The sequence below is a fragment of the Rhinolophus hipposideros genome (genome assembly GCF_964194185.1).
Source record: "Rhinolophus hipposideros genome assembly, chromosome: 22".
NCBI lineage: Eukaryota > Metazoa > Chordata > Mammalia > Chiroptera > Rhinolophidae > Rhinolophus > Rhinolophus hipposideros.
Genome location: NC_138068.1, coordinates 37,917,009 through 37,944,006, shown reverse-complemented (window position 1 = coordinate 37,944,006; position 26,998 = coordinate 37,917,009). Strand labels below are relative to the sequence as shown.

The following is a 26,998-nucleotide window of genomic DNA, read 5'->3' as shown; positions in this document are numbered from 1 at the left end:
ACCAACAATTGCTTTCAATGTAAATGGATTAATCGCTTCAATCAAAAGACATAGGAAGGCTGAATGAGATTAGAAAACAAAACACTTACATAAGCTGCCTACAAGATACTCACTCCAGATTGAAAGACGCACACAGGTAGAAAGTTATGGAAAAAGATATTTCATGAAAATGAAAAAGAGCAAAACAAAAAAAGCCAGGGTAGCAATACATATACCAGACAACATAAAGGCTATTACAAAGCCTTTAAAACAAAGGCTATTACGAGAGACAAAGAAGGACCCTGTAATACCACTTCTGTGTATTTATCTGAAGAAACCCAAAAAGCTACTTCGAGGGGACATGTGCATTTGTACTCATATGTTCAGTGAAACATTGTTTACAATGGCCAAGATACGGAGGCAGCATGGGTGTCCGTCGATGGATAAATGGATAAAGAGGAGGTTGTACATATATACAATGGAATATTGCTTGGCCATGGATGGAACGGGCTCTTGCCATCTGTGGTAGTGTGGATGGACCTAGAAGGTACCGTGCTGAGTGGAGTATGTCAGACAGATGTCAGACAGAGAAAGACAGATGCAATGTGATTTCGATTATATGGAATCTAAAGAACAAAATAAACAAACAAAACAGAAACAAACTCATAGATACACAAAACATTTTGATGGTTGTCAGAAGGGAGGGGGTTTGGGCATGTGGGTGAAAAAAGCCGAAGGGATTAAAAAGTACAAATTGGTTGTTACAAAGTAGTTATGAGGATATAGGGTATAGCCTAAGGAATATAGTCAGTAATATTGTAATAACTATGTACGATGTCAAATGGGTATGAGATTTTTGAGTGTGATAGATGGGAGGGGTTTGGGGGCAGGGTAAAAAAAGTGAAGGAATTAAGAAGTACAAATTGGTAGCTACAAAACAGTCACGAGGATGTCAAGTACAGCATCTATAGTCAGGAATACAGTCAATGATATGGTAATAGCTATGTATAGTGCTAGGTGGGTACTAGACTAGTCGGGGGGTCATTTCTTAAATTATACAAATGTCTAACCACTATACTGTACAGCTGAAAGTAAAATAAAATAATATTCAATGTCAATTGCAATTGAAAATTTGAAAAAGGGGGGAAAAGGTGAAGGGGAATAAGAGATCCAAATTTTCATGTATAAAACAAATAAGCCATGGGGATGTAACATACAGCTTAGGGAATACTACTATTGCGATAGCATGGTGTGGTGTCAGTTGGTTGCTGGACTTACCATGGTAAACACTTCTTTAAGTATATAAATCTTGACTAACTATGGTGTACCCCTGAAACTAATTTAATATTGTATGTTGGCTATATTTGTAATAAAAATCTGTAAAAAACTAATGCTGTGGATACTGGATAAAATTTCTAGCTAGTTGTGAGCTGCTGGGACATTCACATGTACGGGCCTCACATTCCTTAACTGTAAAATTATGGATGTAGACAATGTATTTCCCGTGTTGCCTCTGGCTCCAAATTCAGCATTTATGTGGATTATCATAGAATGTTAAGTGTACGCAGAAACTGGGAGATAAATTGTCGTTTATCTCAGCATATTTTCCTCCATCTCTCTTTTCCCTTCCCCCTTGCTCACAATCACACAGAGCTTGAAGATCATTAGAGATCCATCCTTCTTGTCCAGTGCAACCTCAGAAAATAAGGTCTGATATCAACATGTACCTCGACTAAGGGGCCCAGGGCCCCCCAAGCTGACAGTTCCTCTAAACAGTGCAAGCAGGCCACCTTTCTGTTAACTGGGAATGGAAGCAACGTGCAAATGACTAGATATGGCTCCAGTGGTACTGCCCACAGGGGATGTTTGCCCCTACCTGCTGGTGGTGGAGCATCTGTAAAGGCACAAATACTGTAAGCCTTTCCTTCGCAAGTTCCTCTGTCACCCTCTCCCTCTTTGCAATAAGGGAGAGTTTCCAGGCCCCGGGGACTTTGCAGACTGGATAGATGGTGGAGTTGTGCTTTCTGTGAACTAGGACCATTTACTTTATCTTTCTGAGTCTCTGTTTTCTTGCCAGTAAAATGAGACTAGTGATGCCAGCCTTCTCTGATTAAATGAGATGGGAGAAAACTAGCTCCGTGACTATCTGAGAGGAGTTCTTAGTAGGTGGCAGCTCTGTGCCTGCATTCTCCCAGGGCTGCCCTTGGACAGATGCCTGGCCTCTGGTATGTCTTGCTGTCTGTGTGTGAGGCGTGAGCAGTGGACATCAGCAAGAGGAGCACTGAGGGGAGAACAGGTCTTGCAGGCTTGACTTCTGCACACCCTTCACACAGATGACGTTATTAAATTTACCCTTTCTGTTCTGTTTGTGCGATTTAGCATCTTTCCTGCTACCATGTAACTACCAGATGTGCCTTAGAGCTGAGCTGTGCAAGATGGGAGCCACCAGCCACATGTGGCAATTTAAATTAAAATTAAAATTAAATCAAATGGACACTTTAGTTTCCCAGTCACACTAGTCACATTTCTAGCACTGCATAGCCACCAGCTACTGAATTAGACACTCAGATAGAGAACATTTCCAGCACTGCAGAAAGTCTCCTGGTCCTTCCAAATCACTCAAAAATTACTCTGAACTCTAACAAGGGAGCTCAGCTGTCAATACCTATTTAATGTTTACGTTGGGGAAAGTTAGTTACGGTAAGTGGGCTTTACCTTTCAATGTCCCCTTTGGATGATGGTTCCTAGTCGTGTCTATGTTCGGTCACTCTGTTCGTAGACCCTGGCAGTGGCAAGGTCTCCAGAATGGCAGTTAATGGAATTTGGGGAGGGAGGACCACACGCTAGGTGGGTGTTTCAGAGTCCCAGAAGGCAGGAGTTATTAAAAAAGCTCCCCACGCCCTTCGTTGAGCCTTACCTCCTCCAGCAGAGAGAATCATTGAGACACATTGAGTCCCCTCACAGGCTGGAGTTCTGTAATCAGAATGCCTGGGTCCAAATCCCAGTTAGGCTAGTCAGTAACTGGTGACCTTTGGTGTGCCTACAACCTTTCGGAGACTCTTCTCATCTGTAATGACACTCCTGAGCTGAAAGCAGGGCTGTTCTAATAAGAGGGCCTGAATGCACAGTAGGAGCTCATTAAGGTCAATGTCTTATAATGAAAAAAGGCTGAAGTTTGGATTCAGATGGGCCTTGCCCTGGTCCTCGGCCTTGCCAAGTCCTGGTCTGCCCTGTATGACTTAGAGCCCATTTCTTGTGCTTTCTGCATCTCAGCTTTCTCACTAGTGAGAAGTAATAATGGTAGGATATACAAAACAGTGTATATAAAAGACCTCAAGCCAGGTACATAGTAGGTGCTTCTCCCTGAGGCACAACATGGGACCAGTTTGTTGTTAATACTGCAAAATAGTCACACCCTGACTGTGTGAGGTGAGGCACATCCTCAACAACAGGGTGGTTATGAAGCTTATGTGATTGTAAAGTGCGTGACACATAGTAGGTACCCAATCCCAATAAAAGTCAGTCCCTTTACTTTCCCTTACAGTGTCTCTGACCTTTACTGAATCAATCAACTTGTTGAGGCCACAGTGAAGCCTGTCTTGCCAAGCAGAGGGGTCAAGGATGAGCAGAAATGATGTATGTACATGGCAGCTTCGGGGAAACTGATAGGAAAGCTGCAGAGCAGATATTTTTATTATAGCATATCATGTGGGGCTTGTGCAGCTCTGTTTTTTTAAGTTATTACAGGTCTTGGGCTGAAGCTGTACTTTCCCACGCAGGGCTGATGAGATTACAGACTAGTTCCTGGAAAAATACACACAGTTCTGCAACAATTTACTTGGTGCCACTTTTTAGGTGAATAGTGAGTGAACTCTAGGATGTTGACCCATGGGAGGGCACTGTCAGTTGAAAGGATATACAATTTTGAGTTCATGTGCAAATCAGACAATTATGTCCAATATTCTAGGAGATTGTTATCTTTCTTTTTTTCCACAGGTGTGAACTAGGAGTGTCAAAAGTCATGGATGAGAGGGAAAGGCAAAATTCTAGTTGCTGAGTGTCTACTGTGTGCCAGCTCTATGCTTGTTGTTTCATTAAAGTCTCTCAGCAGCCTGGTGAGGACAGAGCTAGGGTTTCCAGGAGGGAATTCCTGCCCGTTCTCAGGATTTCTTTTTGCTTTCCCATTCCCAAATCCCAAGAAAAGTTGGTTGGGAAATCAGGAAAATCGGCTCCTTGACCTAGGTGGTTGGTAATATCGGCCATCACTTTGTGGAAACGATTCACCATGGAGAACAGAAAACAGTTTATATCTCGGGATTTAGAAAAGGGAAAGTGAAAATAATTCTTGAGAACGGGTGGGAATTCCTGCCTGTGAACTCTAGCTAATATTGTCTAATCCTTTTGCGGTGATGTGAGTTGGAAAAGAAGTAGGTGTGACTAGCTCAGTGGTTTCTGTGTGGGTAACTTCTCATTCAAATCCTTCCAAATGGCTATCCACCTCAGAATTAAGCCATTGTCACACAAGTAGAATGAATAAATAAATTGTGTTACAGTCATACAAAGGAACATTATTCAACATTTAGAATAAATGAACTACAAGTACACACTAAACGTTCGAATCTCACAACGTAATTCTGAGCAAAACAATCTAAATATGAAGGAGAACATAGTGTATGATTCCATTTATATTAAGTATAAAATAGGCAAAATAATCTATGGAGTTAGAAATAAGAATAGTGGTTACCCTTGGGGAAATGATGATGGAAGAGGACGTGGGGGCCTTCTGGGATATTGGTTATATTGTGTTTACTGATCTGGGAGTTAGTCACACCGGTTGTTTTTTGCAATTAAAATAATGGCATAAGGTACAAAAACAGTCAAGGCTTATACCTAAAAGTAAGGGTTCTGAGTTACACAATTGTGGTCTACGTAAATGGCACCCTCCAGCGTTGCACAATGCTATAGCTCTCCCTGGAAGCTGGTTGTCCCTGAATCATATTCAGCGTATCTCCCTGACAAGGAGAGTGAATCTGATATTATTGCCAATGCATGGCATCATCTCTGGGGCATTTCCACATGTAGCAGAACCATGTCCCCACTTACTCAGTGTCCTGTACAGAGCCTCCCACACAGTGGAATCTCTCGGGCACGGTTTTCCAGTCTTTAGCCATTTTTACCATGGCACCTGCATCAAGGACCCCATAGCCAAAGAGGTGATTAAACTCCAGGCCAACCCCATTCCGTCGCCATTGATGAACCTCATCATGAAGCTGGTTCCGTTTGGAGGTGAGCACAGTCAGATGCTGCATGTCTCTCCAGGTCAAACCCAGGCTGGATACCGGAGGCAGAGAGAGTTCGAGAACAAGGGGGAGAGCAGGAGAGAGAGGGAGAGAGACACAATTACTAAGATAGAACAAAGGTCCCTTGTAAGAGTTTGGAACATCCATGAATGCCCAAGTCAAGGGAGCGTTTCCACACACTATTTAGAACTGTTATATAAAAAGGTCAGACAATTAAGTTCGCCTACTCATCCTAGAAAAAGTGCTACATAACTCATTGCTGAATATCACTATGGTCACCTTCGAAGTACTCCCCTTGGGAAGCTATGCACTAATGCCAGTGCCTAGTCCACCCTTCAAAGCAATTTTGGAACTCTTTATCTGCAATGGTCATCAGAGCTGTCATCGTATTACCCTTGATGTCCTGAATGTCATCAAAATATCTTCCTTTCAATATTTCCTTTATCTTCATGTAAAGAAAGAAGTTATTGGGGGCCAGATCAGGTGAGTAGGGAGAGTGTTTCAATACAGTTATTTTTTACCAGCTAAAAACTCCCTCACAGACAGTGCCGTGTGCGCTGGTGCATTGTCGTGATGCAACAGCCATGAATTGGTGGTGAAAAGTTCAGGTCGTCTAACTTTTGCACACAGCCTTTTCAGCACTTCCAAAAGGTAAAGTTGGTTAACTGTTTGTCCAGTTGGTACAAATTCATAATGAATAATCCCTATGATATCAAAAAAGTTAGCAACATCGTTGCAACAAGTTCGTGAACTTAATTGTCTGACCTCTTATATGTCAATTTAACAAACTTGCTATTTTACTTAAATTTATTTCAAATACACATTCTAACATATATGCTAAAATGGCTAAAGTGGAAAAAGACTGACAATACCAAATGTTGACAAAGATGTGGAGCAGCTAGAACTCACATACTTTTTTGATAGGAGTGTAAGTTATTGCAAGTACTTTGGAAAACTATTTGGCTGTACCTTCTAATGTTGTCCATATGCTTAAGCTATGGCCCAGAAGTTCCATTTCTAGGCATGTAGCCAACAAAAATATGTGTATATATTTACCAGACATATGTACTAGAATGTACATATGCCTAAACTGTGAAGTCCCCAAAGCCACATCTAAAGTAAAATTAATAAACCAGTTGAGATGTATTTATAGAATGAGGAATACTATATAACAATAATAGATGAACTATAGGTACTCTGAATAATATGGATAAATCTCACAAACAGAATGTTGGTCTACAGAAGCCAGACACTGAAGAGAACATATTATGTGAGAGGGAACTGATTTGAAATATAAAAACAGGCAAAACTAATTTATGCTGTTAGAAGTCATGTTAGTGGTTGGAGACTGGAAGGGGCCACAAGGAGGCTTCTGGGTGCTGGCAGTGCTCTGATTATTGATCTGAGAGTTGGCTACATCGGTGTGTTCCATTTGTGAAAATGAGGCTGTTAATTCTTCAAGGGCAGAGACAGTATCTTCAGCATATTTGTATCCCCTGTGCTTAGGGCAGCCCTTGGCAAAGTGAATAAACAAGTCTGCTTGCAAATGCCAATGCCTTTGGAAATTAGTGTCTAATGTTACTTAGTGTCTATCTTTTTCAAACTGCAAGTCATGTCCCATTTATGTGCTATGAAATCACAGGTTACTTACCTGGGATGTACATTAAAATCCCACTGTTCACGTCACACCTCAGACCAATTAAACCAGACTCTCAGGGAGTGGAACCCAGGCATTGGAAATTGTTAACACCTCCTAGGGCATTCCACTAGATAGCTAAGGTTGAGAACTAGTGCTTTAATGGATTGCACTATCATTAAAAAATGCATGGAACAGAATAGAAAAGAATAACAGTATATATTGCATGTAATATGGAAAACTGTTTTTTCATAGAACTTTTGGGGTGTGTGTGTGTATGTATGTGTGTGTGTGGTATGTTGGGTTGCAATGCAAGATTTATGTATCACTGAGACTCATGAGCAAAAAAGTTGGAACAACCTTGTACTATATTCTCTTCAGAAGTCAAATAATTCAGGGGACTAGAAACAACATACCTCATTTGATAAAATTTCAAAACATGCAGTGTTTATTGGTTCAAAGCATTGAATCAGAGCCAAAAGATGCTATTGATTCATATGCTCTTGAAATGTAGACCTTCAACTTTTAAGGAGAAAGTTTCAAGGAAGGTCAATGGTTATTTGAGAAAACTAAGAACATATCTTAGACATATGGTCCCCAGGACCCAAGTGAATGGTGTGAAACTTCCTGAAGTTGACTATGAACTACAGCTCAGTGTTTTGCTGGAATGGGATTCTGAGCTCATTAATCACAGAATGACATATGATTGACAAATAAAGGACTTAGAGGTGATCTGAGGACTGACTGGTAGGTGGAGTATCTCTTATCTTTGCTTGGGGTCTGCACAAAAATGTGCTATGCTTCCCAACACTAGGAGAAGGATTCCGTCAGATGTTTCTCCATGGACTTATTCTCATGGGGTTCATGAGAGAGAGCATGTGTCAGAACAAGGATTTTCTCACTTCTGAAATAAATCAGAGCATAGTCCATACTCCAGTGTAATTGAATTTGTGACACTGTTTGGCCATCCATTTGCATATGTCAAAAAGTAAAACTGTCTGTCTTAGTTCCTTCTTCTGAGCAATTTCAGAATTGATAGAATACTTTATTGTGTAGCATAGGTATTTCATCAACTTATTTTAAGTTTTAATCCTACCATAGCAGCTCAAGAATCTGAGGTAATACCTCTTAAATAATAAAAAATAAATTTATAGAGTGTCTACAATATAAAGGTCACTGCATTTAGTTTTATAGGACAAGTAAGGTGATATATTCATTCTTGTTCTCAAATATTTTATACAATAATGTAGTTGGGAAAAAAGGCACATCTTTGTGGAAAAGTACTGCACAATGAAGTGATTCCATGAACGTCTGCTGTGTCTACCACATCCAGGCTAATTCTGGGCACGTTGTAGGAAGGTCTCTGCCCTCTCAGAGCCTACAGCCTCAGGTGACAGACAGACAATTCAATATTTCAAAAGGGACAAAACCATAAGGAGGTATCACTCACACCTGTTAGAATAGTTATTTTAAAAAGACAAGGGTTAACAAATGCTGGGGAGGAATGTTGAGTAAAGGAACACTCATGCACACTTGGTGGGATTATAAATTGGTGCAGCTGCTATGGAAAGCAGTAGGGAGATTCCTCAAAAAGTTAAAAATAGAACTACCATCTGACTCAGCAATTCTATTACTGGAAATACTTCCAAAGGAAACAAAAATATTAACTTGGAAAGATATCTGCAATCCCATGTTCATAGCAGCATTATTTACAATAGCTAAGACATGGAAACATCAATGGATAAATAGATAAAGAACTTTTTGTATATATATAATATATATAATATATAATATTATATGCATATAAAATGGAATATTATTCAGTCATAAAAAACAAGGAAATTTTGCCATTTGCAACAATGTAGATGAATCTCAAGCACATTATCTAAGTGAAATAAGTCAGACAGAGAAAGACAATACCGTAGGATCTCACTTACATGAACAAGACAAACAAGTGAAGAAACAAAATCTCATAGACACAGACAATAGTTTAGTGGTTACCAGAGGGTAAGCGGGGAGGAGGATGGCAGATGAGGGTAAAAGGGATCAAATATATGGTGACAGAAGGAGAACTGACTCTGGGTGGTGAGCACACGACGCGATATATAGATGATGTACTACAGAATTTTACACTTGAAACCTATGCAACCTTAATAACAATTGAAACCCCAATACACTTTAATTAAAAATAAAGAAAAAGAAAACCAAACTGAAACTCAGAGAAAAAAGGATAAAATTTGTTATCGAAGGTAGAGGTGGGGGGAGGTAAAATTGGAAGAAGGTGGTCAAAAGGTACAAACTTCCAGTTATAAGATAAAAAAGTACTAGGGATGTAATGTACATGATGATGACTGTAGTTCACACATTGTTGTATGATATATATATATATATATGAATGTTAACAGAGTAGATTCTAAAAGTTATCATCACAAGGACAAAAAATTTTTTTTCTTTTTATTGTATCTATATGAGATAATGGATGTTAACTAAAGATATTGTGGTAAGCAAAATATATAATTCAAACTATTATTATGCCATACACCTTATACTGTACAGTGCTGTATGTCATTATACCTCATAAAACTGGAAAAAAATAAATGAGGAAAGCTGTCATGAAGGGGGATCTAGGGTATTGAGGAAACCAACAGTGGAGCTCCTGTGTTATCCCACCAAGGGGCTCTCAGACTGTGGCCCTCAAGTCCTCTGGAGGCTAGTTGACAAACGCAGATTCCTGGCCTCAACCAACCTCAGCTCTCCTGAATCAGCCTTTTGAAAGTTGTGAACCTGAGAATTTCCACTTAAGATAACTCTCGAGATGATTCTTGTGTGCACAAATGTTTGAGAACATTGGTCTAAGATGGTGGTTCTCAACCTTGGCTACACATGTGAATCAAATGTTAAAATATAATGATGTCAGATAGGACCCAGAGATGTTGAGTTCATGTACTTGTCCAAACATCTGGTATTTCCAATATGCAGCCAAAAGCTTGAGCAAAGCTGGTCCAGGGGAGTGATTCCTAACTTCCTGGTCAGCACTGGCGATGTTTGTTAAAATTACAGCTTTCCAGGCACTCTCTTGGAGGTTCTGAGTCTGTGGACCTGGAAGGGCTTGGATATCTGCTTTTAAAAAGCACTCTAGGGATTCCCATTATCAGGAAATTTGAGAATCTTTGGTCCAGGGGGTGACCAAGTATCTGTTTGGAAGCAACATTTTAAGCCAAGGTCAACGGGATGAGTAGGAGTGACTGAGTGAAAAGACAGGGAAGGGGAGGCTTTTAGGGGAGAGAAGATTCTGGAAGGAAGGATCTAGAGGTGGGAGAAGGCAAGCATTGTGCAGGTGATAAGCTTAAAATAGCACAGGAGGTCAGGAGCCCTGAGTGTGACAGGGAGGGAGAGCCAGGAATTGTACGGCAGGAAAGGATGACAGGCTGTTCACCTACATTAGTACACTTTATTTCAGTGACAGCCATAAAGGCAGAGTTACCAGGGAGAATGAAATCAAGAAGTGTGGGACTGGCAGGCAGGACCACACTAGTCAGAGGCTGCTGCAGGACTCTGGCCCAGGCATGACCATAAGGAGTAAGGCCATTGAGTAAGTCCCGAATTATCAACAAAAACTGTTACATTCGTGCATCTGGCTCCAATCACTAGTAGGAATCTGTGATGTTCCAGGGATAAATGTATAATCGTTAGTAGACTGGTCCTAGGCCAGTCAGGGTAGACTAGCTGGCTCTTGCTTCAGAGCCAGCACCCACAGAAATCAAAGCGGAACCCAGGGCTTCTAGAGATGGAGGGTGGCTACATTTTCATCTGGAAAGGCCAGGGCTCCAAAGAAAGAGGTCACTCAGGAAACTGGAAAAAATCCTGGACACTGTGGCAGAAGTCTTGAGCAAGGAGAGTGTGGGATTCTAGAAAAGCCAGTCCGAAGCCCAGGAAGAGACTGGCTTTGCATGGCTGAAAGAGGAATCTTGCACCAGGGAGACTTAGGAAGGACTGTTTCTTAAACCACCTAAAGTTGGTTCTAGCAAGTGTATTACATGCTTATGATTGTTCACCTATTGGTATGATTGGCAGAACTAGATCTCCTACAGAGTCCTACTCTAAGTCAAAACTTACAGTAGGCTTACCAACTTTTTGCCAGGAAGAATAAAGTACAAAACACTGACTTTTTTTGAGTTCCTTGTTTGTGAGGATTGCCCCTCACCATTGTCTTTCAGAGTTCTTCTACTTATGATATCAAATTCTCCTGGACCCAATTAACATTTTCTTCCTAATGATCAAGACAGCAAAGGGAATTTAAGGAGAGAACATGCATGTTTAGAGAACTTGAAAAGGGAAATGTTTTAAAGAGGTTGCAATGTTAAGGTTGGAGGAACGATTTCTACTAACATCTCTTAAATTCTAGAAGCCATCAGAATTTTAATCCCTCTACCTCCTGGATATGATCTTTATCTAAACAGAGTAAGATGTGTGAACCTGAGCAAGTAGCTTCATTGCCCTGGGCCTGGTTTTCTTCATGCAGAGGAAGAGATGTTTGGAGTAGTAAAAGAGCCATTTGTTTTCTTTCAGCTTTACAATTCAGAGTCTATTCTCTACATGCTGATAGGATTAAAACACAATTTCAAAGTTTGGGATTATTTCCAGTCTGAGAAAACAATGCATTTGTAAATCAAGCTGGTATTTTCTCCACAGTCCCTGTTTGCCTAATTCCTATACACTGTGAGAGAAAATCCAGTTTACATGACATCCTGGTATAGATGTCATGTGCAAAACCTTATCTTGAATAAATTGAAACCTGATTTTGGACATCGCTTTTGAGGAAGAGCCAATTCATTCACTGTGGCCCTTTGTCCTGGGCAGAATGAGTGGTGAGACACTCAGCCCAGATAGAGGCTCTTCTAAGTCCCTTAGGTGGGCCAAGGGAAGACCCTGGAGTTGGAGCTCAGGCTCCTCAGGGTTTAAATCCTAGCTCTATTTTCCAACTGTGTGACTTTGGGTAAGTTACTTGAATAATCTGAACCTCAGGATTCCCATCTATAAAATGGTGATAAGGCCTTAGAGGTTTGTTGTAGGGTGTAAATGAAGATCACCATGTGAAAAGTAACTAGCACAGTAATGGACACTCAACAAAGAGGTTATTATTATTAATAATACAATCTAGCTCCTATTGAGCAGTGATGTTAGACGAAAATAGACACTATGTCCCAGGTAAAGTATTGGTGACAATATTTAAAAATAAATGAACATTTTCAGCTTTAAGGCATATTCAACCCTAAAATCTACACATATCCAATTAAAAATACACTTTCTAAAGGAATAATATTTTTGAAGCAGACTTACAATGTCCAAGAAATCTTAAGAGACTTATTGATGATCTAACTTTCTGTTTTTTGGATAGAGATCTAGAGGAGGTGAGTAATCGCCCACTTAGTTGTTGAAATACACTAGCTGTTCTCTCCCTCCTATCAATCCCCCTTCCTTCTTTATTAAGAAAACTCCAATTTTATTCAGAACAGCAATGTTATCAGCTACAAAACTATATTTCCCAATTTCCCTTGCAGCATGGGGGTGGTCATGTGACAGTTCTGCTCAATGAGAAATCAGCAGAAATAAGCCCCCACTGGGTGGGGCTTCTTGGAAAAACCTTTAAACTGGGCTGACTCAGCTGGTGGATTTCTTTATTCCCTTTGCTCTTCCCCTTTTCCTGCCTGAAATGTAAACATGATGGCTGGAACGCCTAAGAGCATTAAGTGGCAGAGCAGAAATCCAGGAAGAGCTGGATTCCCTGATTCATGGTGGCACCCCCATACTTGCCCTGGGCTCCTTACCTCTGTATTATCTTTCACATGACAGAAAAACACCACCTTCCCCTCTTGGTTTAACTATTGTTATTGGATTTTCTGTTTTCAATTTTGATCTAATACCAGCATCTAAACAGAGGCTGAGTCTAGATATTCACATTCTGCACAATAACACCCTGATTCATAGGTTCATAGAGCCATTGCCTTACTGGGTGCCACATACCCTCATCCACAAACCAGCAATGGGTTGGCTGCTTATATAGTACCTGGAATGGGATTGAAATGACAAATTACTTGGCCATCCATCCTTATGTATTTGTATTCAGTGATTCTTGGCTGAGACTTAGGAATCTATCATTTTCAAAACTCCTTCCAGTGCTCAACTTTACTAGTTATCAGGAAAATGAAAATTAAAACTACAATGTGATTCCACTGCATACCCATAAGCATGGCTAAAGTGTAGATGACTGACAATACCAAATGTTGACAAGGATATGGAACAATTGTAACTCTTATACACTGCTGGAAGGAGTGTCAATGGGTACACCCACTTTGGAAACTACTTGGCAGTATCTAGTAGAGCTGTGTATATATATATATATATATATATATATATATATATATATATATATATATATATCCCTGACTCAGCATTTTGATTCCCTAGTAAACACCCCACAGAAATGCATACATAGCTTCACATGTACAAGAATTTTCATAGAAGTATTATTCATAATAGTCCCAAAGTGGAAACAACCCAAATATCAATTTATACAATGGAGTAATATTCCACATTGAGTATGAATGACCTATAACCAACCACACACAACCACATAGAGGAATATCTCAGACTCTCAGAACAAAAGAGCACAGAGTGGTATATAAGTAATGGTCTGCTTCTTGATTTAGGTGATGGTTACATGGATCTGTTAGCCTTCTAAGAAGTCATTGAGCTGTACTTAGTATTTGTACTTTTATCAGTGTCTATTATACTTTGATTAAAAGTTTACATTAAAAAAAAATCCATCCCCTGGAAGGTAAGTTTTGGAAACATTGTTCTAGTTCAACATGGGCCACTTTAACACAAATGGTTCTCTTGAGTCAAAAATTTGCTTCTTTATGACATCTAGCTCAGACCTCTCGAACCTAGCTCAGACCTCTAGAACCACACAGAAAACCCCAAGTCATAGCAAAAGAACACAAAATATTTGAAGGCAGCAGTCATAGTCACCCCCATTAAAGAAATCTTTTGTAATTTCTCCAATATTGGCCACACTAGGAAATCTGAGCAATATTCCATGTGACCCAAGGAGCCACTTTCAAGCATTTGCCAGAAAAATACTTTTTGTGGTTGAACAACAAAGTGGTGACTGGGCAGGAGAGAGGAAGGGTTTCCTTTGATCCCCTGGAGTCATGGGGGTGATCGTTTTCCCTCTTTAATGGTCCTGATGGCTGTACATTTTGACAGGATAATTTGTTCACCTCATTCAAATTGCTTTATAAATTTTTCTTATTGAGCCTCTGACTGGGAAAGAGCCCTCAACTGCTGCACACACTTCACTGAGGACTCCCAGATGCCTTGTCTCAAGATAAAGAGAGAAGAGCGGTAGGAACTGCTCATGGACAGATTTCCCTCCTCCCTCTGCGCTTTTTCTGGGGTTATTTCATGCTGACCAGTGGTTTTAACTGCTGGCTACTGGAGCCCCTTTGCCCACAGATACAGAAAGCTAGAGGTGCCTCAGAGTTAGCTTTCCTTGGTGTGCCTCTTAGCCAATGATGTCCAGCACAATACCATGGCAGCCCAGCTTCTGTGCCTTGAGGTAGAACAATCTCTGAGGCATAATTTATATTCCAGAGCTCTCAATGGGATCAGGTTGAACAGTTTCGTCTTCAGGAAATGCACATAATCTGTAAGTTTTGGTCTCTTTTTAATAGGGTAGTAGGCTCTGTGTATAAATAGGAATACTTTGACTAGTGTCCATCCCCTGGTGTTCTAAATATTCGACCTGACTTGTTAGAAGAATCAAAATTTGGCCTGATCCAAAGAGAGGAGTGCCTCCCAATTTGGGGTCTTATCTTTAAAAGGAGGATAATTATGCCTTTTCTGCTTGAAGGCAGAAGGTTTAACTAGATAATCATTTAAAGTACCTTAGGGGTGGCCGGCTGGCTCAGTTGGTTAGAGTGTGAGCTCTGAACAACAGGGTTGCCGGTTTGATTCCCACATGGGCCAGTGAGCTGTGCCCTCCGCAACTAGATTGAAGACGACTGGCTTAGTTTGTTGGAGCGTGAGCTCTCAACAACAAGGTTGCCAGTTCAATTCCCACATGGGATGGTGGGCTGTGCCCCCTGCAACTAAAGATTGAAAATGGCAACTAGACTTGGAGTTGAGCTGCGGCGTCCACAACTAGATTGAAGGACAACGACTTGGATCTGATGGGCCCTGGAGAAACACACTGTTCCCCAATATCCCCCAATTTAAAAAAAAAGAAAAAAAAAGATGTTTTAAAATAAATAAATAAATAAATAAATAAATAAATAAATAAATAAAGTACCTTCATATTCTAGGAATCAGCTCTTGCCTCCTTTGCAAATTACAAAACGCGCTGTGTATGTGGAGAGAGACAAATGGAACTGCCTGCAGATTTGATGCAAGAAGCACCAGTAACCTAGCAACAGCTGAGGGCTATGGGATGGGGATTCAGCTCTGCTTCCCCAGGAGCCTGAATCCAACTTCTCACAAGTTGCTGGTGCTGCATTCTCAGACAACTCCCTACATAGCAGACATTTGTACTCACACCAATAGCAGGGTGCCTGAAGCCCACATGTTCATTGCTCAAACAGAAGGCCAGCCTCTGGCTTGCACTAAGAGAATATACAGTAGTAGGTGGGTCGGTGCCTTAGCTGATGCTCACATCCAAGGTGTGCCCAGCAGTAGTGATTTGCGGCCTTTCTGTGGGATGGTGAGAACAGAGAAGATGGTCTCCTCCTATCCGTGGCTTGGAAGGTTTCCCAGTAAAGCCCATTTTTGGTCAACACTGCATGACTTTGCCCACCTTGTCTCAGTATTAAAAAGTGACTTCACTTTATCAATTAACAAATCTTGAGTAGGAACACCCTGTTTGCCACACAGGGTTCTGAAATGCCTTGCTAGATACCCAGCTTGGAAATGGTTTTCCTTCATTTAGTTGATTGTGGGTCTTTTACTGGAGTAAAATATCCAAGGAATCCACAGAGGATAAAAGGAAGTTTTTATGAAGAAAAAATATCTACATGCCCCTATTTGGTATCTGAGTAAGTAGCTATGTATAGTTGGGTGTTGGAGTCTTATGCTCTCCCAGAGATATAATTTGTGGTGAGTGTGTGTGTGTGTGTGTGTGTGTGTGTGTGTGTGTGTGTGTCTTAGAGCTGATGATTCATTTAGAAAAGCCCACCACAGTTAATTGATGCTGACTAATCACAGGCTCTCACACCCACTTTTGCCTCCATGGACACCTGGTCCTGAATGGAGAGACATGTTAGTCCACCCTTCAGAGCTGACCCTTCGCCTTTTTCTGGAAACATACTTAGCCTCTAAAGCCAGTGCAAACACTCCAGCTGCCTCAGGAGCAGCTGCAGATGTCCCAGAATGCCTCAGAGTGCAGTTGCCATACAAATCCGTGGTTGCCTGAAAGGGAAGATATTGAGTAATGAGTGAATAAGTCACACTGTTTTGAACCCCAAAACAATATGGAGCAGAAGACTATCCATTTCTTTTATTTAAACTCTATCTTGTTCTGAAGAAGATTAAGATGAAGGTAAGAATAAGCTTAGGACCCATATATCTATCTATTTTGGCATATATTTTATCTGAGCTTTCTAGTAGCCCAGACAAAAAGGGACACACAATGAGTTACAGAATCCACAAGATAAAGAAAAAAGTAATTGTTGTAGTTATATCTGTATAATATAACTACAATATAATGTAAATAGAATATATGATATAAATATAATATAAATATAATGTAAATGTAATATAAAAGTAATATCTGTAGTTATTCCACAGACTAGAAAGATTTATTTCTTGGATCCTAAAAGGAAACAAGATAGGTGAAAAGTGATGAGTCCTTGCCACCACCAATGTCAATGCAGTGGTGAACTTTATTGCTTGGGGTTAGATCTCAGAAAGCCTAAGGGCTGTTGCATCAGCATTTTCCCTTCAAGAAGGAAAAAAATGGCTTTCCAAAACAGGGAAGAATAAGCATGCTGAGCTAAAGCTTGCCTAGAAGGAGAGGCCATTAAAAAGAAAATGTTTCTCTACATCTAAAATTCATGGAGAGATTCTGGGACATGTTCAGCCAAGATAACCAATATGTGAGTGATCACCTCCACAACTCTTCTTAAGGGGGGAGATCTTACTAATCAACTAAGTTTTAAAGAACTTTCACAAAGAGATAAACATTGTTTTCAATGTTTGTAAGAGTCAGGATTTCATTACAATCATGATGAAACATAGAAATTATCCTTCCTCTGTCTGAAGGATGCCCAAGTGGGCCTATTACTTTGAGGGACAAAGTATCGGGAGGTTTAAAGGCATCTGTTAGGGGAAAATTACAAAATTCAGAGGGAACTCAAGGCCCTTTCCCAGCCCAAGTAGAAAGATAGTTATAGATAAGGTTGAGGACAAAGTGACACTATTGGGAGGCCCTTGGGGCAGGGAATGGAGCTTCTAGGTGGAGAAGCTTTAAAAACAGAATGGGATTGGGGCCTCCCTTACTTGTCCTTCTCTGCTATACTCTTCTCCCTTTCTGCCTGTACTGCTCATAGGATAAAAGGGGCTTAAGTTATCTTCTGCTTGGTAGGAGCTGGCAGTCTTTATCCTCCCCAATGCCAAGAGGGGAGCTCAGGAGGGCTCATGGAAGGAGCCAGGCCAAAGTTTGTATCTCCTGTAGGTAAAGGGATCAGCTGGCTTATGTGAGAGCCTGGCCAGCTTGCCAATGTGGAGCCAGGTGGGAACCTGGCATAGAAGAACTGGTTGGTAATGATTGTGTTCCAAGTTCCTGCCCTCCTCTCTTGGGAAGCCCCAGCGGAGCTGAGTAGACAGTCAGGAAGTAACTAACTCAGCAGGACTTTTGAACCATTTACTTAAATTCCTGGCTTGGAGGTCTGGAAAATTCACCATTATAACTAATTGCCCAGGAAGGAAGAGCTACTCCGAAAAGTGCAATAAGTAATCGAAGCCTGTGATTCTTAATCTTTTTGTTTTCTCATTGATCCATTTTAAACTATGATCAAAACCACTACTCTTTCCCTGAGAAAATACATGTATGTGCCCAATTTTGGGAGGTTTATGGACCCAGAAATGTCATCCATGGATGCAATTTTTTAATTACTGTAATACACGGATGGATTCTTGGTTCATATGGGTTGGTGATGTGTTGCCCCTGTTCTTAATATTAGTTCTCTTTATAAGTGATCTGCCAGGGTAACTTTTTAGTAAACCAGAGTTTGTCATGCTTTCTGAACCAAAACAATAAGCAAGAAAGACAATCTATGAAAAATGAGCTGGAAGAAGGTCATCATGGCCTTGCTTTCAATTTGCACATCGTACATATGTTTCTGCCACAATAACAAAGTATTATCACGCTTGGAAGAGAAAGGCTCTCCCCTCAAAACATACGCTGACTTTTTAGGAAAGGGGGAGCTCCCTTTCCTCCTCTGATGTCACAGTATCGCGCATGACGTCACACAGCGTCCCCGCATCCCACAGCCTCCCAGAGGGCCAGTGGCCGCACTCACCACTCCAGCCTCGGGGTTCCTCTTTCTGCCGTTGCTGAAGGTGGAGGCCAAGGTGGAGGAGCAGCTCTCATCGTACAAGGCCGTCCTGCCGTCGTTGATGGCAGAGTTGATGGAGATGGTCCACATGCTGGAGGCGTAGCCATCGCAGTTGCAGTCATCGTAGCTGCCGCCATCTCCAGAGGCCCAAACATAGATGCTGCCTTTGCCCCCTCGGCCCTGGGAGAGGACAGGAGAGATGCCAGCAACGCCAATGCCCGTGGGTAGCAGGGACTGCAAGGGGGCTCTTCCTCGGGGGTGGGGGTCCCACTCAGGGAGGGTCAGGACATGGGCTTCCTTAGCAGCTGAACAACATGACTGCGTTCGGTTCTGTCTGCCGGTGAATACCACTATCTTTCTGGTGGGGCACCGTGATTTTTTTTTTTTTCAGGAAAGATTCTATATAAAAAGTCATCCAAATATACAATTTAAGCTAGGGATAATGAGGTGAGAAAGGCTAGAAGAATCTCCGTAAAATATACAAATGAACAACTTTTAAAAAGCTACAAAGGTAATAAGTATATCCTCATGGTAAAAAGTCCAAGTGTTTGAAAGGGAAAAAAAATCCCCCTAAGTGTAATCAGTATTATCCAATTCTTATGTATCCTTTCATAAATTGTTTCAGCAAAAATGTAAGTAGACATATATGTTTATACTTAGCTATATAAAATAGAAAGATATATATTTTATTTTATATATATTCATACATTTTCTATATATAAATTTACATTATATGTAAATATTTTAGGTGTAAAATAAACATTTTATGCCAAAATATATAAATATTACAGATTATATGTATAGATACATATGCATACATATATATGTATACATACATATGTATAATATGAATGTGTATATATACGTGTGTATACATACATAAATACACATATGTATACATATGTATATGAGGTCTGACAAATAAGTTTGAGAACTTGTTGCAATGATGTTGCTAACCTTTTATTTATTTATTTTTTTTGCTAACCTTTTATTTTGATATCAGAGGGATTATTCATTATGAATTTGTAGCAACTGGACAAACAGTTAACCAACTTTACCTTTTGGAAGTGCTGAAAAGGCTTGTGAAAAAGTTAGACGACCTGAACTTTTCACCAACAATTCATGGCTCTCGCATCACGACAATGCACCAGCTCACACAGCACTGTTTGTGAGGGAGTTTTTAGCCAGTAAACAAATAACTGTATTGGAACACCCTCCCTACTCACCTGATCTAGCCCCCAATGACTTCTTTCTTTACCCGAAGATAAAGGAAATATTGAAAGGAAGATATTTTGATGACATTCAGGACATCAAGGGTAATACGATGACAGCTCTGATGGCCATTCCAGAAAAAGAGTTCCAAAATTGCTTTGAAGGGTGGACTAGGCGCTAGCATTGGTGCATATTTTCCCAAGGGTCATGCTTTGAAGGTGACTGTAGTGATATTCAGCGATGTAGCACTTTTTCTAGGATGAGTTCGCGAAGTTAATTGGCTGACCCCATATGTATATGTGTATATGTACATGTATATATGTGCCTATGACATATATACGTATATACATACACACACACACACACACACACACACACACACATATATATATATTTATATATCCCAATTGGATTGTACTAGAATTCTTTTAAACACAATGTTATATGACATTTCACTTGTAGAACAGAACACCAAATATAGGAAGAAAGCCTAATACGATCAAGTAAAAAAACACAGAGCAAAAATAACTTTAAACATATAATGATATATATGATGTCATTACCAAATGCTAATTAGTTATAAATGGCAAGTTAGTCAGAAATACTAAGTTAGCATTGCTTTTCTGTTCAGTGTTCTTAGTCTTTTGAACAGAACTTTTTCTTTTCCCTTTCCATCTTTTAGGGATATTCTCTCCACCCAGGAGTGGCCATTCCTTCTGGCTTGTTCTATCTCGGGGGGCAGTAGGGCTGGGGCTGCTTTGTTTTCCCCTGCGGGCTGGAGAAAGAGCAGCGATGCAGTGTGAGCAGTGAGTGCCAGGTATACAGCCTCCCCCTTCTCCACAGCTTGTTCCAGACTGTTTGGTAACACTTCTAGGGGCAAGAAGGCAAATGAAGCTCGGGCAGAATAAATCTGTCCCTGCATGGCAACCAGGGGTCCATGGTCCTGACTCGGTGGCTTAAAAGTGGAGATGCCAGATGGAAGGGTGATGACTGAACTACCTCCAAGGTCTCTTTGCCTCCTTTGACCATGAGAAATGACATTTCAATTGCTTCTAACAGGACTTGGAGTTAATTAGCTTGTGATTAAATCGACACATCAACAAAGATTTATTCAGCCACTATCTGAGAACTGTCCTCAGCATCTTGGTAAATCTATACTGGAAAACTCCATCAAAAGAAGCAACTTCTCTCAGAAACCAGGACAGAGAAGGAAATGAATCATCCTTACAGCTGCTGTAGGGGATCACATTCTCAAATAGACTCAGATGTGGGCTCATTGCCAAGAAATGTCACCCTCTGAAAGTGAAACAGATGTGAATCGGGGTGAATGGGTGAGGCCCACCATCTGTGGAACTTTCCCTGAAGCAGACCACAGGTGGGCTGTGAGATGAAGCAATGCTAAAAGGAAATCAGTGCTAAAAGCATTCTCGTCTTGGTGTAGGGAGCGTGGTAGATTAAACGTGACTAATATTTCAGGGTTCCCTGTATTCATGCCCCTTGACAATATGACTTGGCAGTCCTGCCCACCAAGAGGAGGGGTCTATTTCTCACCCTTTGATTCAGGACTGGCCTCCTGTCTTGCTCTGGACAATAGAATGTGGTGGAAAGGGACATTGTGTCAGTTCTGAGCATAGGTCTCAAGAAGCCCTATTCACTTCTCTCTCTCAGACCTCTGTTGCACTGTGGGAATGTCATGCAGGGTGTCATGCACGGTCTCAGCTCCCGCTCCCCACATAAGAACACAGGATATGGTGAGGCCAAAAAGGAACACCCACGGAGCCATAGGTAGGGGAGTCATACCACTATAGTCTCGCTGGCGGCTGGGTTGGAGACACAGGAAGCAGTAGCCACACGATCCGCAACCCGCCGTCCACTTGTCTCTGCCAACCAACCTCACTTGCTGGCTGCAATCAGCCGTGCTAACTGCAATCTGCTCTTGCAGGCTCAGCCCCCATCTTCTTGCTAGCCCCCATTTTTCTGCTAGCGTAGCCATGACAGTTACATTAGTGTAACCAGTGGCTCACTGGTTACAGCTGACGGCCAGCTAGCCACAGCTGATGGCCATCCAATCACAGTTGATGACCATTTACTACCTGAGCCAGCACCTTTCCACGTGAGGCCGAGAGCCTGGAAACTGTACTCCTGGCTCTGTCCCCACAGGGAACCAATCTGAGGTTGCCTGCTAGTTGACCACAGACATAGCCCAATAAAATTCCCTGCCCAGCTCACAACCAACAATTACCAGACATGTAAGGGAGGCCATTCTAGAACACTCTGTAGCTAATTCTCCAGCAGACCACAGATGCATGAGTGAGGCCTGCTGAGATTTGCTAAGGCTGCTCTAGATCAGCACAACAACCCAGTTGACCTGTAGACCATAAGCAAACATAAATGGTTGTTATTTTAAGCTACTGAGTTTTGGGGCAATTTGTTATGTGGCCTAGCTCACTGATACACAGAGAACAAGCAACAAACATTAGTTTAGTATTGGAGTGTAAGACTTGCCCACAAGGGTACTTTGACTCCTAGGAATATTAAGCTTTATTTTCGTAAGCAACATAGAACATATGAGGCAATAATAATTATATCCTAGAAGAATTGCTTTGTACATCTATCTGTAGGGATGGAGTCCCAGAGAGCAGTTTCCAGGCTCTTGGCCTCACCTGGAAAGGTGCTGGCTCAGTTATTAAATGGCCATCAATTGTGACTGGATGGTCACCTGTACTAGTTACTAGCTGTAACTAGTTGGCCATCAGCTGTAACCAGTGAGCCACTGGCCACTAATATAACTGCCATGGCTCTGTTGGCAAGGCGGTTGGCAGAGAAGTGGAATGTGGATTGTGGATCGTGTGGCTCCTGCTTCCTGTATCTTCAACCCAGCCACCAGTGAGAATATAGTGGTATGAACCCCTATCCATGGCTCCGTTGGTGGTTCCTTTTTGGCCTCACCATACTCTGTGTCCAGAGCGGGACTGGGCCCAGAAACCCTGCATGACACATGGCACAGAATATTCATGGTGCCGGCCAGAATTTTCAAAGGGGTAATGGAGCAGTTTATACGTATGAAAGCTCAGTTTTGGGAGGCCCATGAGGAGCGGTGTCAGTAATGGGACACGCGGTCTGCCTGGGAGACTCGAGCCTCTGGATGGGACACCACCCTCTTGGCCGTAGAAGGCATCGCTTTCCTTTTGGTGATCTGCCGCTGCTGTAGGCTCCGAGGGTTGCAGACATCTTACACCGAGGCCATCACCCACTCGGACACCTGGCACGGTGAGCAGGATTCTGGCCAGGTAGGAATGGTGTCTGACTCTGGGTAGGAGGATATGTAGCCCTCACACTGTGTGGTACTTGGTAGCCACTGTTCTCAGGAGTTGGACTCCCGAGGAGGGATGGGAGGATGTGGATGGCTCTCGGGCCAGTGTGGAGAGGGCCCTGCAGGTTCTAGCTGAGCAGTTGCTGGAAGAGGCGAAGGGTACAGCTGGCCGTGTGGTTTGGATGTTCCTCACTGCATTGCATCTTAATATGGAAGCTGGAAGCCGCGCTTAATGAAATAGCTCGGGTGCAGGACCAGCAGCCCCGGTGGGAAGCGCTGGACGCTCGGGACCACCAGTTAGAGGAGGTTCTCACCACATTGCGTCATAAGTCGGGGGGAGCACTTATTGAAGCAGCCCAGATACAGGACTTGCAGTCCCAGGGGGAGATGCTTGAAGCTCGGGTCCTCATGTTAGAGGAGGAGCCGCACAGTGGAGACTCTGAGGCAGAGGCAGACGACACGAGTGGAAGCTATATAGCTCCCGACCCCCACACCCAGCCCATAGTGCAGCAAAAGGTGAAGCGTGAGCAACCTTTGGGCCCCGGGGGCGTTGCTGCTGGCAACCCAGCTGTGACTGAGTTCACAACCTACACCCCTTACACTCCCACTGAGTTGCAGGAGCTGGGGAGGCGGTACAGACAGCGCCCTGGAGAGCCAGTCTCGGCTTGGCTGCTGCGTTTATGGGATGAGGGGGCAGACAGCATTCTCTGCTCCCCAGGAGAGATGGAAAAGCTAGCCTCTGTGACGGACATTCGTCCCTGCGACAAAGGTTGCAGAACTGCTGTAGGTTGGCCCAAGGCCAGGGCAACCACACTCTAATGAGTGGCTCACCACGGTGGTACGCACAGTACGGGGAGAGGCTGGTGAGCTGCCAGAAACTGTGAGTAAATGGCAATCGTATGCTGAACTTGCTGAAATCATGTGAAATAGGTATGTTCAACCCTAATATGCGGGGGCCAGATAACAAGCGTTTTACAGCCAGCATGAGAGATCTAGTTCTGGATACTGCACCTGCGAGTGCTTTTGGATCCTTGGTCGCCATTCTTACACCCTATGTGGGGCACCGGATCCATGAAGTTACCACTGCGATGGCTACCCTGGGAGTAAGGGGGCGAGGTCGCGGGCCTCAGAAAGTAACACGCACGCAGATGTGGCGTAATCTCGTGGTAGCGGGGGTTGATCAGGAAAAATAGACCAACAACCCAAAGCATTCTTGTTGGACCTTTGGAAACAGTTGTGTCTGGAACAGCAATTCCAGCGAAGCCCAAAGGGGAAGTCCGGGAAAGTGCAACCTGTGTCCCTCAGGACTTCATGTGGCTGCTTGAGGCCGATTCCTTCCAGTTTGATTGGGGGGGGGCAAGGGGTCCCCTGGTCAGAGGGGACGAGCAGGGACAGGAGGCCCCACGTGGAACTGTCCATACATTGGTCCCCTTCTAATGTGCAGAGGGTTTTGGCCCTAGTCAATACCAGCACAGACTGCTATCTTATTTATGGGAACCCAGAACTGTTCCCCCGACCAGCAATCTGCACTGATCCAAAATCTGCACCATCCACAAGCAGCTGGCATGATTGAACGCTACATCGGCCTTTTGAATCAAGGCCTCTGGTGTCAATTGGGCCTCACATCTGTGGAACATCTTGAAAATCCTGAATGAAAGACCACGGAAGGGAGGGCCCGCACCAGTAGAAGCTCTGCTACATCAAACGGCCGCTCCCATTCAATTACAAGTTACCACAAGTGACACTCTGTTAAAGCCAGGCTACGGCAGAAATGGAAACATTTTGCTGCCAGCACCCACATGCTTGAAAGCAAGGGAACGGCAGCAATGGACTTGGCCCTGGCAGGTCAAAAGCCCCCACTGTCAGTGGTTGGGCCTGATAGCCCCTTGGAGGACTGGTCTGACCCATGATTTGCAACTGACGCCAGGGGTGGTGGCCGAGTGGCCACCGCAAGTGACTGTGGTATACAGAGGTCCTGATACCGGGATGATTTTGCGGGAAATCTATGTGCTCTCACTATGGCCTATTATGGGGTCCCCTGTTCTGCTACATGTTGAAACTATGCAAGGGACGACCTCAAGCAATGCCATAAAGGTCTGGTAACACAAACCGGGAAAGGTGCCAATGGCAGCGACCCTCCTTTCCCAGGACAAAAAGCTAGCATGTATCCTCCCAGATGGAAGGGATTTGCTATTGTTGGTTCCTATGACTATTATGTCTTTCTGCCTATAGGTGCTTATGGGCTAATGCAATAGTGGATTGGGCCCACACTTTTACTGGTGTGGCGAATCAGTCATCTTGTCAGATCGGCATGAACTGCCTGTAAATTCAGCCCACAGGTTGCCGCGGAAAATTCGCCGCTCCAGGTGGCAATGGCTGTATAAGTAGACATCGAGGGACATCCCCTGGAACATTACCTGAACTGAACTAAAACTTTTTTCTCGTGGGCTGGGTTCCTACATTTGATCTTAGCCAAAAGGCCGAGAAGTGATGTGGGTTGGGTTCCTTTCACAGGGTCCCTCGTGAAATATGCTGGTTGCGTAGGGTGTGAGGCGAGACCCTGAAGGGGTGGAGTGTAGGGATGGAGTCCCAGAGAGCAGTTCCCAGGCTCTCGGCCTCACATGGAACAGTGCTGGCTCGCTTATTAGACGGTCACCAGCTGTAATCAGATGGCCATCAGCTGTAACTAGTTGGCCAGCAGCTGTAACCCATTAGCCATTAGCCACAATATAATTGCCATGGCTACGCTGGTGAGGCCATTGGTTGGCAGAGAAGCAGATAGTAGATTGCAGACCATGTGGATCCTGCTTCCTGTATCTCCGACCCAGCCGCCATCGAGAATACAGTGGTATGAACCCCCTATCCATGGCTCTGTTGGTGTTCCTTTTTGGACTCACCATATTCTATGTCCTCCCACTGAGAACGGGACCAGAGACCCTGTATCTTACACATCAAACCTTTGGAATTTTAAAACAGCAAAATAAACTTTGGATTGGTCCAAAAGCAACATTGTATCTCAAACGACTGTTTGCAAAGATAACAAGAAAGCAGATATTATGACTACCTGACTGAAAATGAAAACCATTTTTTAGAATTAGCATCACTATGTTAGCTTATCTGCACCTATAGAAATCCCTTCCTTGTAATTAATTGTCCCCCTTCTCTTCCCAATAAATACCCCTTGCCTTTGCCTCCTAATCAGAACACTTTGGGTTTCCGCCTGAATCAGTGCTTGCTGAATAGCTAGCTATCCTTTTGGATCTTAAATAAATAAATGCTGTTGCCTCTCACTTTGGCCTTTTATTTTTAGGGTAACACTGTTAAAACAATGGCCAAGATCCAATTCTGCCCCCTCCAGCTTCACCTGAACAGCAGCAACCAAAACACAACTGTGACTCACATTCAAACAATAATCAGCTAGCTGGGGGTGCAACAGAAGAAACTAGAATGATAGTCATAGCAAGCACTTCTACGGGCACTTACTGTATGTCAGGCGCTGCTCTAAGTACTTTACATATTAACCGATTGAATCCACACAGCAGTCCTGTGCAGTCGCACCATTCACACTAGCCACATGAAGGATAAAATACTTCGGAAGAAACTCAACAAACAGAAAAAAAAAAGGCAACTACTAACTAAATAAAATAACTTTGAAACTCCACGGGAGCCAGAGATGACTTCACTCACCGGAAGGACACATCAAGACATCATGTTGTTGGATAGAAAGACAGCAGCACAGAGATGTCAATTTTACCCAAGTTAACTTATAAATTTAATATGATGCAAATAAATATTCTGTATCAACCAAGATTCAGTCAGACAAACATTGCCATACTGGGTAGTTCATCAGATGGAATTTGATCCAGGGAACAAGTGGAAAAGGAGAGCCAAAAACCCAAGTGGGGCATGAGAAATCACCCAGAGATTAAATTGAGAGGAGATGGCC

At 42.7% G+C, this 26,998-nt stretch overlaps 1 protein-coding gene across 1 annotated transcript in view; it reads right to left on the bottom strand.

Annotated features, from left to right (window-relative positions):
- Positions 1-26,998, bottom strand: part of PCSK2 (proprotein convertase subtilisin/kexin type 2) — a 303,867-nt gene that overhangs the window by 9,645 nt on the left and 267,224 nt on the right. Inside the window, exons 9-11 of the mRNA XM_081033946.1 lie at positions 18,492-18,707; positions 16,280-16,380; positions 5,083-5,310 (exon numbers count right to left, since the gene is read on the bottom strand). Coding sequence (XP_080890072.1) covers positions 5,083-5,310; positions 16,280-16,380; positions 18,492-18,707 — 545 coding nt within the window. The remainder of the gene's footprint in view (positions 1-5,082; positions 5,311-16,279; positions 16,381-18,491; positions 18,708-26,998) is intronic.